Here is a 15,346-nt window from a genome sequence, read left to right on the forward strand (position 1 = left end):
TAACCACATTTGCATCGATATCCCAGTACGACCGTTGACAATAAATACACTGCAAAAGGCACTGAGAAAAATTAAATAAGAAAACCCTTTGCATGCACACACCATGCATCAACATTTAACCAACCAGCATTCATCGAATCAGAAGAGGCCCTGGATGAATTTTTCATGCATTTTTGCACCATTTGGACGATCACATGAATCCCCAGCTCCAAGTGAGCTACTCTCAGAATAATTGGTGTCCATCTGGTCGCCACTGCAAATGTAACGGGCACAATGACTGAGGAAAAAGAAGGAAGGCGGAGAAAATGTGGTTAGATTAGACCTTGGGGTTGAAAAGCACAGCACAGGAGAGACAGTGTTACCTAAACACTTCCTGTGTATAGAAACACCACACAGAAAAAAAGACAGGATCTGCTGGTTAAAGATAATTTAACCATTCGCAATTCATGCTTCATTTATCACCCGTCACAGAGATGTTGAACAATGCTGTCGCGAGTCGCAGATCTTTCTTATATTGTGCAGGCCTGTATTTCATATAATGTCATTAAAAAAAATGCCAAATTAAACAAATAGTTTTGACACTATTGCAGTGCAAAATACTGAGTTGTTGTCCTGAAGAACCAGCTGTTTTCTAGCCTTTCTGTCTGTACTGAATTATAGACCCTCGTCGCTTGCATGTCCAGTTTCCTAGAATGTATGGAGGCTGTGAGTTGCCCGGGGTAACCATGAAACCTAATGCTGTATTTCCCAGGCTACCCTCAGATTGTCCACAAGCGCGGAGTGAGAGCTCGACTCATGAGGCTCTTTCCATGCTCCACGGCCAAAAAGTCATCCTCCAGTAATCAAAGCAAGTGGCTCTTCACAGGCGCCCTCTCTCTCTCTCTCTCTCTTTCTCTGTTTCTGTCTCTATTTGTGTCTGTTTGAGGTTTTTTTTCATTGTTGATAATGTTTACGACGCTTTTTCATCCTTTTTTTTCCCCCTCCTTCTATGAGGACATGCTCCTCAATTCAGGCTCCACAAATGATTGCTTTTGCTGAAGTTCATCTTATATCCATTTTTATAAAATAGTTATTGACATTTTGGTTTTACGGCTGAAAAGGCACAGAGAATGGTAACTGAATGTGTGATTTGGGTTTATTTTTATATGCAGAGTGAAGTGCTCAGTCATTTTGTCAGAATGGTGTTTGCTGTCAAAATCGTTTTTGATTCTCCACATTCATTTCTGCTTCTAAACCATCATATATGTGGGGTTTTTTTTTTTTTACATGAACAAATGAATTTGATATCTAATGTTAAACATGGATTAGAAACAATAATCTAACAGAACGTTTAGACTCATTCGATAATGAGGATCATATCAAATAGCTTATAATACATCATTTCACAACTTGTCGGCATACAAAGCGATGAGCTCTGGAGCAGAAGGTTGATTGTGCCCTGTCAGAAGACTTTTGTATGCTCGGGCCACAATAAGACCCTCAGAGCTAATGAGCCGTTTAGACACTGTGTCACACTTCAGGTATGTGGGAGGCCCTGAGCCAATAAGACAAGCCAAATGCTGTGCTGCGAGGACGCTGTGGTCGGTGACAGGGCCCAGACAGCATCTGCCAACAGCACAGACCCATTAAAAAGTATCACAGGGTGCAGCCACCCTCCTTCATGAAGGGGCTCTCTGCCACAAGGACTTTGTTCTTGAGTCGCACAAACCTTAATTACCTCTGCTGTCCTATTAGTGTAGAAGCAGGGGAGTCAGTTTTTTCTTTGGTATTGTGAAGTAAATTAAAGAACTTGGTGTAAGGGTGAGAAAAAGGGCATCTAAGGGGATTTTATTGAACCGTAATGGAGCAAGAATATTCCCATTGAGATACAAAATCTCTTGCAAAGGAGTCTAGGCCAAGACGGCAGCATAAAAAGTTATTACAGAACGATTTATATTAAATGGAATTACATCAAACAAATGTTGCACGCCTCACCTGTGCACACCTGTGGTGACCACAGCAATACTCTCAGTGTGTGTTACAACACCCTGAAGAAAGCTCAAGCAGATATGCGTTGGTATATTTTTAAGTTTGTGGCCCTGTGAATTATAAAGGCCTTTTATACTTTTCCAACCATCCTGAGTGCCTGAATCATTTAGACCTTTCTTTTAAAGAACTATCAGTGTTGAGCAACAAGATGTGTGCTGGTCAAATGATCCCTTATCCATCTTTTTTAATTCATCAATGATTATATAGTAATTTAGTTAAAGAAGATCCAAGTTTGATGGAACAATAGAGAATGAGGGAGGGAAAAATACTGATGCAACACAATACAGTTATTGAATTGCTGGTGTCAAATATCCATTATTTAACTTTTTAAAATGTAGCGCCGGTATGAGTCACTGCATCATTACTACATGACCTTAAACAGTGGCGCTTTTGACATGAAAGTGGGAAACACGTACAGGAGTTAATTGGCCAAAGAAGAGGTTGACAGGAGGATAAAAGAAGAAGAAGAAGACAGCGGGATAATGTCAGACAGTGGTGAGAAGAAGAGGTTGAAGGACGAAAGCATGATGAGAGGTGAAACTGACACCGATATGCAGAGAATAAATACAATGATCTCGACTTTACCACCTGCAACGTTACAGAGGCATCTTATATCCTTCAGTTAATCAGATGTCATGATGTCACATTTTATGATGGCTATATATAGATTATCACAGAATCGCTGTATGGAGATATACAGTTGATTTAAAGGAAAACAGGAAAGTAGCAAATGGCTAACCCTAACTTTAAAGGCATTTAATTTACTATGGTTTTATAAAGATGTACCAATGTTACATCTGTATTCTCATATAAGCTGAAGTAATGTGGTAAACGTGGTCAGTAGATTCTCTTCAATGGATATTTTCTTGAAAGGAGACAATGGCAGTTGGATAGAGAAGAACCTGAGTTCATTTTCTTAGCTCTACCTGATATTGTTGTAAGTGAAATGGGATATCTCAAGTTGTAGCCTCTAAGGGGCTAATTCTTTCAGACTCAGCAGCATCTGATTCACACCCAACCTTCTCCCTCCGTCTCCACAGACAGCGTTGAAGATGAGCTTGAACTATCGGCGGTCCGCCATCGCCCCGAGGGCCTAGAGCAACTCGAAGCGCAGACCCGTTTCTCCCGGAAGGAGCTACAGATCCTCTACCGCGGCTTCAAGAATGTAAGTGAGGAGGCCACCATCCATAATGTATAGCTCAGTGGGCTTTGTTCTTTGCTGGACATACCTTCCTGGGCATTATTTTCCTTTGATTTCATTTCATTTATTCTTTTTCATCCCCTTCTGTAGCAGGCAGATTTTCTATTGCTTTACTTCATCCTGCTTCACATTTCTTTTGAGCATTCATTCTTTTGTTGATACTAGAAAATGAAAATCAAGAATCTTATGAGTGCTGTTTTTCCTGAATCATCTGTGTCTTGCACTGATAGTTATCACATCCAAATGTGTTTACCACTGAAAATCAAATTTTACACTGTGCCAAAGATAATTAGCTCATATCTGGAACACATTGTGGGAGATTAGTGATGAGCAATCAGGTCAAAGTCCTCCAGAGCAACTCATAGAAACCTCATTGTCACCTCTGGTGTGAGGCGTAATGAGATGACCCAGAATCAACTCAACCCAAATTGTCTGGCAATGAAAGAGAGCAGGATAGTGAGAGTCCTGTGATGTTTGGAAGTCCCATGAGGCTTCACTTTCCTGTTGAGCCTGCACTATATGCTCCTGCAAAGTCCCTACAAAGCCTGCCCATTAGTCTGCCTCCACTTGAGACGGAGAAAGAGGTAAGAAGTGCACTAATGAGGCTTTTAATTTGTGCCGCACACTCTGCATGACTTCCTCTGAGGGAGAAAGTCTTGCAGACACCCTCTCAATAATTATTTTGTTTTACATAACAGATTTCGCCGTCAATCAGATCACAACTGAAAGCATTAAAATGTCTCAACTGTTTGAAGGATTAAGGTTCCAAGATGATGCGTCTGGATGACTTCAGTCCACCTCTGGGTCTCATGATTCAGCAGCATCACCCCAGCAAGTTTTCACTTATCCATTAAAATGTAAAGATATATCGGCACAGTTTTTAGAAAAGACTCCACAGGCGCTGATTCCCTGGGCCCTTTTTTAAGAAGCAATACGATTGGATGAAAGTTTTCAGATTGTATCAAATCTAGGAAGAAGACGACTTGATTAATCATGCGAGGGGAAATTGAATTGGTGGTGGTGAAACGGTCGATTCCAGATTTTATAGTTCATATGTGGGATTTATAATCTGAATTTTAAATGTCATTACCTTTAAGTGTTACTAAAATACAGTAGCCAATCCCAGAGAGCAGTCCCAGTGAATGATATAGCCCTTGAGGCTGAACTTAGCTGTTAACAGATATTCAAACACTGAGGTTTTTGGGCGCAGGATATCCCAGCAGTTATGTCATGTGTCCCATGTATTGTCCTCGTTGAAGCAGCTGTGGGTTCCAACCTGACCTCGGCCCCCTGCTGCATGTCATCCCCTACTCTCTCCTCCCATCTTTTCCTGTCTCTCTTTAGCTGTCTAATAAAGGCGGAAAATGGCCCCAAAAATAACACTGAGGTTATAATCTCCAGTCTAGTCAGCACTTAGAAATAGTCTAACCCTTTTGACAAGTTCTTCCCATACATTTTCTCATCCAATGCTCCTTCTCCCTGCAAAGCATACAGCAAGTTGTATTTTCTTTCCCAAGAAATCCCATTAAGTTGTGCATCATTTACACCCACTTGCATACAAAACAATGGCACAAGCTGAAGTCTCTGCTCGTCTGTGCGATGCCACCTGGTTTAAATATGGGCTAGTACTTAGAAAATGTGTTTAGTATTATTATGAGGAGAAAACATCTTTAAATCTTTGTTTTTAAGATACTTCAATCACTTCAGTGTTATGGCAGAATCCCAAATTGTACAGCTGCTAAATAGTTTTTTTACCCCCATCACTCATTCCATACAAGTGTCAGGGTCAAATAACTCATCTCTGATTCACCCCTACCCAGTAAGATTGGTAGAATAAGACAGGCTTTTAAGGCCAGCCAGACTAATTGAAGCTGGCATGGCTCCCAAAATGAGAAATGTGGCCCTTTGTCCTTGTCGTCCAGGGCTTTGGAGTAAATCAAATACCTCTTAATGTGGTCGGCAGAAGAAGGTCATTCGTCTTGACAACAAACTTGTCATTCATTTGCAGCACAGGTGCTCAAATTCAGGCTTTGAGACAAAATGAAGGGCTCTGACTGGGATTTACTCTTAAGGTGAAATCAGAGCAAAGGCCACCGTAAAGAAATACGAGATTCTATCATTTCATAAATCCCTTGATTCAAGACGACAAAAAGGAAATAACACAATATGTCCTCACATCTTGCTTAAATCTGCTGGGCTTTCACAGTTCACAGTGCAGGGCATTGCCTCGGGCATTGGATTAAGATCGCACAGTGTCTATTCCATCAAAGATGATGCCTCTGTTCACAGGATTATTTCATTCCCCCGCACTGCTTATTGCCGCGCTGCTTCACTGGTTCAGAAAAGGAGTTTCACAGATTGTATTTGTGATTTTCTTATCATGGGTGGGCTAAGTTTACAAGACTATTAAATGAATACAGATAAATGTTTTGACCTCTAATGCTCACCTATTAGATTGATAATGAATGATATTGAATTAAATCTGACTTCAGTTTTGGTTTAGATTAAGAAATATAAGCTTGTGAAAAGTTTGCATATCAATAAGAAGCTAAGATATAAGAATGAACCAATACTAATGCACCTTCAACCTACATTTCCATTTTATGACCTGGGTATGAGTGAATCAAATTTGTCTATCAACCTTAACCCTAACCCTTAAATATTGTAAAATGTTGTTCAAATTGTAAATTATTGCATGTCCTTAACGGTGGAATGAATTAATCTTTTGGTTCTCCCTGATGCGGAGAAAAATGCATTAGAAGAAAACAGCCTTTCCCAAAAGCTCAACATAATGACGTCTATAAAGAACAGTGAGTGAATGAGGTGCTGACATTTATCTTAGCGACATCAAAGTTCATCCTGATGGGAGCTTAAGGCAGTGCAGGCATCAACTGAGTGTACGGATTTCACAGAACTTTAAATTAAATTGCAGTTGTACGAGATGATAACTTGATAACACGCTGGCTTCATTCTCAGTAGAAAAACTGCCTCCCTTGCCAATATCATCGCGAGGCGGGGAGAGAAATCCGATATATAATCCGATCAGTCGAATTCTTTATTTCAGTTTGAGACTCAGTTCAAGAATCGCAAAGTTTTCTGACTTTTAATTTCCCTTCAGGATTGTGAGGATGACTTAGCAAGGTGAGAGCAAGAAGCTGACTTGGACTAGAGCCTGGAATATATGACTGTCACATAATCAGTGTTGTTTAAGTGTCGACAGCTGTAATTGCCCATCACTGTACGAAAACAAACACACTATTAGAGGCGTGCGGTGACTTTACTACTGAGGTGAAATTAGATGTTGTTAAAACATATTTAATTACATGACATTTCCCTGCGCTACTTCAGCAAAAGGTTGACTGTTGACAGCCGTTCACTGCAATGTTGTAGAGCATAAACAAAGCTCTAATTAACGGGAGCTCTTCCAAACAACACAGAGAAACTGTCTGTATTTCAGACGTACAAAGATGTTGGGGAGCAGCTTTGGTTTTCGAGTGGATTTGTTCTTTCTTCAAGTTTTTCTCCCTGTGCTGATCATTTCTGCAGCACTGGCTGGAAAATAGTTGTGAAATTGGAAAGTAAAGTGAGATACTCAACCGAAAAGTAAAAGAATTGGGGGGTGGGTGGGGGGGAGGGGGGGTAGCCTACTATAGTCACTTTCTTGCAAGTATTATATACGATGAATGCTTAGCATAGCATGCAACAAAGCAAGCTCGAAGCCGAAGCACCTAGTTGACAAATAGAGGTAAGGTGTATGCAGGGATACACGAAAGGAGACATTGTGAGGGATGTTTCCAAAGGCCTTACTTGTCTCTTGTTTGCGATGCTAATTATTAAATGTTAGCATGATAGCACACTAAAAAAAAAAAAAAAGGCTGCAATTAGCAAACGTCCAAAACAAGGTAAACATACCAGAAAAACATAATATGTTAGCATTATCATTGTGCGTATGTTAACATGCCTACAAACAGCCTCGAGCTTTGCTTTTCATCGTAATCTTTTTTTTTTTTTTTCTTTTCCAAAAAAAGAGATCTGCCCAATCCCCTTCTCCTGGGCTGTGGTCGGTTACTACTTCTGTACTGGGATTTGACTTAAAGGTCTTTTTTACTCGAAAGCTTTGTCAGTGTAGAGCCATGTCCAGGGGCAGATGACCACCCTAAGTTCTTTGCTGCGGAAAGAAGGATGAAATTTGTCAAATAGATTGCCTTCAACGCACTGCTGTGATGTAATCAGCTGTCAAATGCGCAATCCGACGGCTGCAGCCCCTGAACTGGGACACATTTACTGTTGTTGCCTAAACCACCAAAACCAAACTCTGATAGTCTCAAGATGAAACATACAAAATGTCTTATTCAGGTTTAGGTACCACAAATACCTGTCAGGGTTCAGGATAGGATCGTGGTTTATACAGATGCTACTTAGAGCGCCCACCATGGAGAGCTGTTTGTATCCAACGACATCATCAGGATTGATTGGCTAGTTTACAAGAACTGCACCATGTCTGACTCTCAGACTTTATTTAATCAGGTCACACGCTGCCAAACTTCAATATGAAGAGATTGTTGTGCTCATTCTGTCTCCCCTTACTTCCCTAAAATTCTTTCCCTCACTTTAACCAACAAGATATGAAAGTAGGTCTGTGAGACAACAGAAGAAGAGTGCCAGGGGACCCACACAGACAACCTTGCAGCATCCTCTCAGATTGAGACATGAGGTGGCCCCTTTGAAGCATGTCAACAAGGTTCCCTCTTTGCTTTTGCAGCTCCATTGCTTGGAGGTTGTTCGGACATGTTCACAGGAAGGGGGAAACCCGCTTTGTTCTGAACACAGTTGCTCACACAGGAAAAATTGTGTCTTGAGTGTCTGAGAAGTGGAGCAAAGGCTGACTGAAGCAAACTCTCACGACTTCATTTTCTAAAACAAAAGTGAAAAAGATTCTTACTCAGTTAGTTTTGAACATTAATTCACAGATAAAGCCACGGCAATATGAAGAATCACTGGGTATAAATGTAATGTTGATTTATTTTCTGTATCAGCTTGTTCATTTTTTCGTTTCCAGGCCCAGGTGCCTTATCTTTGATTTCCTCCATCCACTGCCAAGGCATGGTTTATTTTCTTGTTTGGGAAAAAAATTGAAATGGTCTCTCTAGGCAGAACATTTCCTTTGCTCCGAAGATATAATATCCTGCCCATGTGTGCAGCCTCGCAGCAAGCAGAAATTGAACCTGCAAAACTTGCTGCCTTTATCACCACGCAGCTGTGAGCAAGGTCATCCAGCAAGTCTTTGGTCGGCTGTTTTCTTTGAAAGGACACAAAGGCACCCTTCTCTCAGGTGTTATGTAAGACTATTCAGTGTTCCTAACTGAATGCCTGCAGACGACCAAAGGTGGGTTGCTTTGAATAGCCGTTGACAAGATATCTATTGAAGCCTGAATGGTTACAAGATTGAAAAACCAACACATTGAATGTTTTTCTGTCATGGGCTCTCTGAGAGACTATCAAGGGTTGAAGTACCAAACATGATGCAGTGAATCCTCGATGGAGTATAATACCACCTTTCTAAAAACATCTTTAACGAAAGGGATAAATGAAAAGATTAACATGCAGCTCATTTATTGATCTAAAAGCTCTGGAAACTTCAATTCACATATATTTGGATCTATTTTCAGCAGTTGCAGTTAAGCGCCTGCAGGGGGAGTGTAACTTGGTAATAATATAGCCCTAGCTAATGCTACAGAGTTATAATTTAGCACTGCAGTCATTGCTTTGAACATCAATAGTTGCATCTCACCTTATGTTACATGTGGATAACTTCTAACATGGCTACGGATAACAAAGCAGCCCCAAACACTGTTTTTTCCAAATGCTATTGGCCACATCTACACAGTCCAGAGAAATAGTTGAAACCGCACAATGAGTCCTTTTTGAACTCTGTATGAACCGTAGTGTTGTCAAACTTCAGTGAATGCTTCATGAGACTAATAAATCTGTTTATATCTTACACACATTTCAACATCTGGCCAAAAGTTCAGGAGCTCTAAAGTTAAAGACTTAGCTGACATCAAAGTGAAAGACAGTAATTCCCTACTCCCTCTGCTTGAGTTTTGGCTCTGTGGCACCTTTAACCACACCCAAAATTGATCTCACTGTTTAATTCACGCACTGGACACTCTGAGGAGTACACTTTTTAAATCCCTTAAGTAAGGCAGCAAGTTAAAACACTAGAGGTCACCAAAAACAAGATCTTCCTATACCAGTAGATAGTTATAGTCATCAAACCTAGTTCTTTAAAAAAAAAACATGCTTAGTTTGGCAATGTTCGGCCTATTTTGAAGGCTGGCTTTGATTCAACCTTTTAAATGTTTGACATCGTGTCGACACAGTTTTCAGCTGGAATAATTGGTCTGCCGTGGTTTTCCCCTCGCCTGTGAGAACTCAAACAGATTTTAAAATCTCACAGAATTGCACCTCACCTCTTTACAGCATTGAAAAGTTTTAGAATCCAAGAATTTTGAATATTATTTGAAGAGTTCAACTTCCAGACGCAATATGTTGACACACCCCAGACTCAGCTTGAACTTATATACACTTATATACGCATTTTGTCTTGCAGGAATGCCCCAGTGGAGTTGTCAATGAAGAAACCTTTAAAGACATCTACGCACAGTTCTTCCCACAAGGAGGTTTGTGCCTTGTTCTTGCTTTATTTTTTTTCCTCTCAAGGCTGCTTCTTAGCTCCTCTGTGAGCTGGACAGGCACATATTGTCTCTCACTTCTGTTTACTAAAATGGCACAACGAGCACTTTGAATTAAACTTCCATCAAAAGGAAATGAGTTTGTGAGGAAAGAAGGGACAAAGTATGAATGCAGCTGGAAATGCTCAGTGTTGGCTCTCTTCATTATGCAAAGATTGCACCCGAAAAAACAAGAGAGAAAAACATAAGAAGGCTTTGATTCATCTGTTCAGAGAGAAAGGAGGCAGAGCAGTAAATATAATGGCTCACCACACAAGGGACAATGATAAAACTCTCTGTTATAAGCTTTTTGTTCTCACTTATCAGGAGTGGGGGGGGGAAATAGGAGGAGCAATTTCTCTTTGAAGATATTCTAAAAAAACTTTTCCTCCATTGCAGAAATGGTTGCTGTTGGTGTTAAAAGAGCTGTAATGAACACAGATGTATTTTCATGTTGTTTATTTTTGTTTTCTCCATAGATGCTTCAACATACGCACATTTCCTGTTCAATGCTTTCGACACAGATCACAACGGCTCTGTGAGTTTTGAGGTAAGCTAAGTTTTCCCATTTTGTTACAGCTCTAAAAACCTAAAGAAAAGAAATCGCAATCGCTTTCAAAACTGTAAAGAAAAGTCCTGTGGAGCACTAACATATCCTAAAAAACACATCACAGTGAGGCCATGACTCGTTACACTGGAGCATTATGTAACCTGCAACCCCAGACATTTTTAATTCAGCCCAAACAGGCCTGGTTGGAATGCTATCAACACTTGATTCATATTCATGAATGGCAGATATTTGCTTATTAGGACAGAAAAGCTGTCTTTATGCCAGTCCACAGCTTCACTGGCTAATATGTGGTCCATTCTGTGAACTAGTATGGGGATTTCCCAGAAGGCCAGAGAATGTTATGTGTCAGCATACTTCTCCTACTTCTGCTCTTTCATCATTTACTTCTAATTAACACCTAAAATACTATCGTTGCAGGAAAGTTGATGCATAAAAGTGGATGAGATTCTACCTTTATTTAATAGGCATGGTGATTGGGGAATATTGTGTGTAATGTGCTTTAGACTGTTTTAGAACGCTTGTTTTGTTTTAGTGCATATTACACATTTTTCTCAGTAAATCTTCTTTTCACTGCAGGATTTTGTTATGGGCCTCTCCATCCTCCTGCGAGGAACAATCCAGGAAAAACTCAACTGGGCTTTCAACCTCTATGATATCAATAAAGATGGATACATCACTAAAGAGGTATGTCCTTTTGAAACATTCACTGGAACCACCAGTGAACTGGCCCTTCAAGGTTTTCTTAAAGGGCCAGTTCACACGTATTCTGAAGAAACTTTTCTTGCCAAGTTTTTTTCTGATTTTTTTCCAGCTTTTTACATGCTAGTGTTTTAGATAAATGCCTACCTTCAAGTGTATTTGAGTTCAATGGAATGTCATTTTGTGATTCCCCTGGTATTAAAGGAAAATTGTAACAAGATTTAAAAGTATACACCTCTGTGTGAAGCTTTACTGTGCATAGGCCAAGAACTGCCTGAGTTAAATGCTTGTGTCTATTTGCACAAGTACTCATAATAACCATACTTAAATGCTGATTATACGCATAGATTTTATAACTCATTTCATGGTACCCAAGGATGCTTTACATGAGGGAAGAACAAGTAATGCACGAACAAAAAGAATGAACAAATCAGTCAAATAAAGAGTGAAAGCCTTGTTTGCCGGGGATAAAGGGATGTAAACAAGAGTTCAACAGGGACGGTTTTTTTTAGTCGTTTTCTGGAGAGGATGTTGTGTTGCGGTTTTTCGGCGGAGGTGTCGCCAGATGGCAGCTTGTTTTGGTTTCATGCTGTTGCTCAAGGGGCGACATCTACTGGATCAAAAAGTTGCATATTCTTCCTTAAAGGCATGTGCGCTGAATAACAGCTGAAATGAAGTGAAAGTCCAGAATGTATCTGTTTCATCTTTAGATTTCCTCCTTCCCTACTATCATGTTAGTATGCCTAAAACCTCTAGAATTAAGATGAAGCAGTTTCTGTTTTCTCCTTGACAATCCACAGACCTCTCTGTGAGAACTACTCACTTCCACGTTCAGTAGAAATCCTGCAGGTATCCCGAAGAGGGAAAGATTAACAACTCTGCCACATGATACTGAAATGATCTACATGTCTTTTTCTTAAGGGTTGACTGAGGAGTTATTTGTCTTGTCCGTTTGGTAAACTGACCTTTTTCCATGTGTGGTAGGAAATGCTTGACATCATGAAGGCCATCTACGACATGATGGGAAAATGTACATACCCCGTCCTCAGAGAGGAGACGCCTCGTCAGCATGTAGAAGTCTTCTTCCAGGCAAGTGTGTCGCTGGCTGTCAGTCACAGAAAAGAGGCTTTAAAAAAAACCTCCTTTATTTATTTTTCCTCTCTCCTCCTCTCTGTCTCAACAGAAGATGGATAAAAATAAAGACGGAGTGGTAACCATAGACGAGTTCATCGACTGCTGCCAAAATGTAAGCTGGATATCCCCTTCTTCACTTCGCTTTGGGCTCTGTTGGCACACTTACCCGTTCTCATTACGTTTGTTTTTCTCTTTGTGCGCAGGATGAAAACATCATGCGATCAATGCACCTCTTTGAAAATGTTCTTTAACTCTTGGCCCACTGTGACGGTTTTGGGAGAGGACTTCATCTTTAGCTCTGACTTGGACTCATACTGTGTACAGTGTGCTATGCAGACTTTTGACCATAGATAAAACATTGTTCATCACTGAGGGCGACACAGAGGAGTGCGAAATATGGTGCCAACACTCTGGAATAATCTCCCTTATTGAGGAAAGAAAATCAAATTATAAATAAATATAAAGGAGAGGGGGGGAGGTTTCAAGAACGTGTGGAGTTTTCAAAGTAAAACACTTCAAGGTCCACTCCCACCACCTGTCTCTGGAGTGTTTTTCAATTTACAGAATGCTGCATTCTACAAACAGTTTCAAGCCTTCGACTTTACAGAACAACACAAAATGAGATTTCAGTTTCAGCCTTGACTTGTTTTATTTGCGAGCAGTTAAAATCACTGTGACGTTTTTACAGCATCAGAAAGTGAAACAGAACAAATTAATTGCCACTGCAGTTATCACCTTCCTAACTGCCTCTAAATTCCAGAGTGTTTCCACCCTGACTTAGTTAACCATTGTGGTCTTTGAAGGAAGCATTTAGACAACAACAAAAAAACCTAGAGGTGAACCATTTTGAATTGTAAATACTTATAGATAAAGCATTACATGATTACTCTGTGAAAAAAAACCTTTCAACTTTGTCCATGTTTACTTGCCAACTAGAATGGAGACAACACAAGGATTGTATTGATGTCAAAACCAGACCATAATAACGATGGTTTGTCTACACAAGCACACAGGTAGCTACATTTACCACCACTATAACTTTAGATGATATCTTTGTCTTAAGATTAATGCTGCTTTCAGTGTATTTCTTTGAACCCTGATGTATGTACTTCCCCTGTAAAGTTAACCATCATAACTCTGGTTTTATTTTTGTTTCTGAAGCACTCTGTTAGGTTATTTATATGCTACTATGATCATTGTACAAAAGATTGTCAGTTGTACAGTATTAAATGAAAGTTTGCTCTCGGGTGAAATTGAGCTCTTTACATTTCTTCATGGTATTCCCTGTTTTCATAAAAAAAGTCAGTGTGGTTACGTGTGGGTACTCACAATTCAACTTTGTATGATATTCATCATTTTCAGGTTGTTTGCTAATTCACTTCCTACTGTTTCCCTCCTCCTCTTCCTCCTCTTCCTCCTCCTGCGGGCTGCCCACTCCCACTCAGCTTGATTGGTCCTGGCTGTCCGTGATTAAAGCATTGCTTGGCCCCATATGAGCGCAAACACAAAGCATGCTTGGTAGAAGTCTCACTCAGTGACTTCCTGTTGCTTGTTGGAAACCACTGGACCACTGAGAGAAGTTTCTGGACGTTTTGTGAATGAGTTTCTGAAGCATTCAAAGGTTGCTCATGTTTTGGATTCAGACATTCTGACAGTACACGGCATTACTGGAAGTACAAGTCAGTAATAAGAACATTTCTCAGTGAGGCATGATCTTTATTTAATCGTTCAAAATAAAACTGCCACTTGTTTGGTTTTTACACATTTTGTTGGACGAAGTATGTAAAGTTGCACCGAAAAAGTATCAAACTGCATTGTTTTCCTTGATTTCTGTTTTTGTGCCTTACTGTTTGTAAAACTTAACACTCTTATTTGATTGACAATTCAGTTTATATTCTCAGAAATCTATGAAATGTGACATTTTACTGATTAAATTGGGGGAAACACAAGTTTGTAACATTTATCATTTCCAAACATATTGAAAAAAATGTTTTCCAAATGGATGCAGAAACGTCTTTTCTGGTGCATTTCTACTTTCTTCTATAAATAACACCCAAAGGGTGAAAGTCAGAAATCTGACAAACATGGAAAAATAAAAGCCACAACTCAACCTTTCAATTATGTATTAAAGGTCACATATTATCCTCCTTTGCAACAAGTGTAAATAAGTCTCAGAGCTCCCCAAAACATGTCTGTGAAGTTTCTTGTTATAAACCCACCCTGCTCAGAACAGGCTGTTTCTGCGTCTGTCACTTTAAATGCAAATGAGCTGTGTTTGACCACGCCCCTCTGGAAGGGCTTGGGATTTCTTGCATCATGCCTACATGTTTCCAGTGAGAAGGCCGACTCAGAGGGCAGAACAAACACCTAGCTGTGGGAGTGTCACCCACCCTGGGGAGGGGTTTCTGCCCTGTGTGATGTCACAAAGGGAAAATCTCCACACATCTTGTTTGAGCACACAGTTTCTGAAAAGTGGAGCAGGTGAAAAATGGAGAGTGTGGACTTTTCTCATAATTGGGGGGTTTGTAGACAGACTGAGGACACATTAGTGTTAAAATAACATAAGTGTATTTTGCATAATATGTGACCTTTAAATGGCTCAGTTGGTATTAAAGGCTGTAGAAAAAAATTTGTTCACTGTATGACTGTAATTTAGGAATGGACAGAGACTTTCATTCAGATAATGAGTGGCATGAGATACTACACTTGCACATGTATTAATTAGTTTGATAAAATGCTGAAAGGGGCAGCTCACTGTATATCTGTATCAGTTAATCAGGAAGCTTTGGCTTAAGTTGAAGCAGATTGTATTAAAAAAGCATTTTACTCTTATTCGTTTGTCTCAGATGAAGAGTCGGCGTCTGGTGCCCCCTTGTGGCGGTAAGAGGATAATACAAGGAGAAAAAAAACACTGCCAGCAGGACTGTATCGCAGATCAGAAACCAGCTAAGTTGATACAGATTTTTGTCTTTAATGGTG

The 15,346-nt window shown here is 40.0% G+C and overlaps 1 protein-coding gene across 8 annotated transcripts in view; it reads left to right on the top strand.

Moving 5' to 3' along the window:
- The window catches only part of kcnip4a (potassium voltage-gated channel interacting protein 4a), a 127,070-nt gene extending 112,754 nt beyond the window's left edge, over nucleotides 1-14,316 (top strand). For 6 of the 8 annotated variants that reach the window (XM_020630483.3, XM_020630479.3, XM_020630482.3 and 3 more), the window contains 7 exons: nucleotides 3,069-3,193; nucleotides 9,843-9,912; nucleotides 10,443-10,513; nucleotides 11,111-11,218; nucleotides 12,218-12,322; nucleotides 12,417-12,479; nucleotides 12,571-14,316. In XM_020630483.3, the coding sequence (XP_020486139.1) occupies nucleotides 3,069-3,193; nucleotides 9,843-9,912; nucleotides 10,443-10,513; nucleotides 11,111-11,218; nucleotides 12,218-12,322; nucleotides 12,417-12,479; nucleotides 12,571-12,618 (590 nt within the window). In that variant the 3' untranslated portion in view covers nucleotides 12,619-14,316. Of the gene's footprint in view, nucleotides 1-751; nucleotides 852-3,068; nucleotides 3,194-9,842; nucleotides 9,913-10,442; nucleotides 10,514-11,110; nucleotides 11,219-12,217; nucleotides 12,323-12,416; nucleotides 12,480-12,570 lie in introns of all 8 variants that reach the window. The other 2 variants (XR_010664979.1, XM_065950240.1) reach the window with 2 other exon arrangements.
- Nucleotides 14,317-15,346: the final 1,030 nt, after the last annotated feature.

This window comes from Labrus bergylta, chromosome 22, assembly GCF_963930695.1.
Source record: "Labrus bergylta chromosome 22, fLabBer1.1, whole genome shotgun sequence".
Taxonomy (NCBI): Eukaryota; Metazoa; Chordata; class Actinopteri; order Labriformes; family Labridae; genus Labrus; species Labrus bergylta.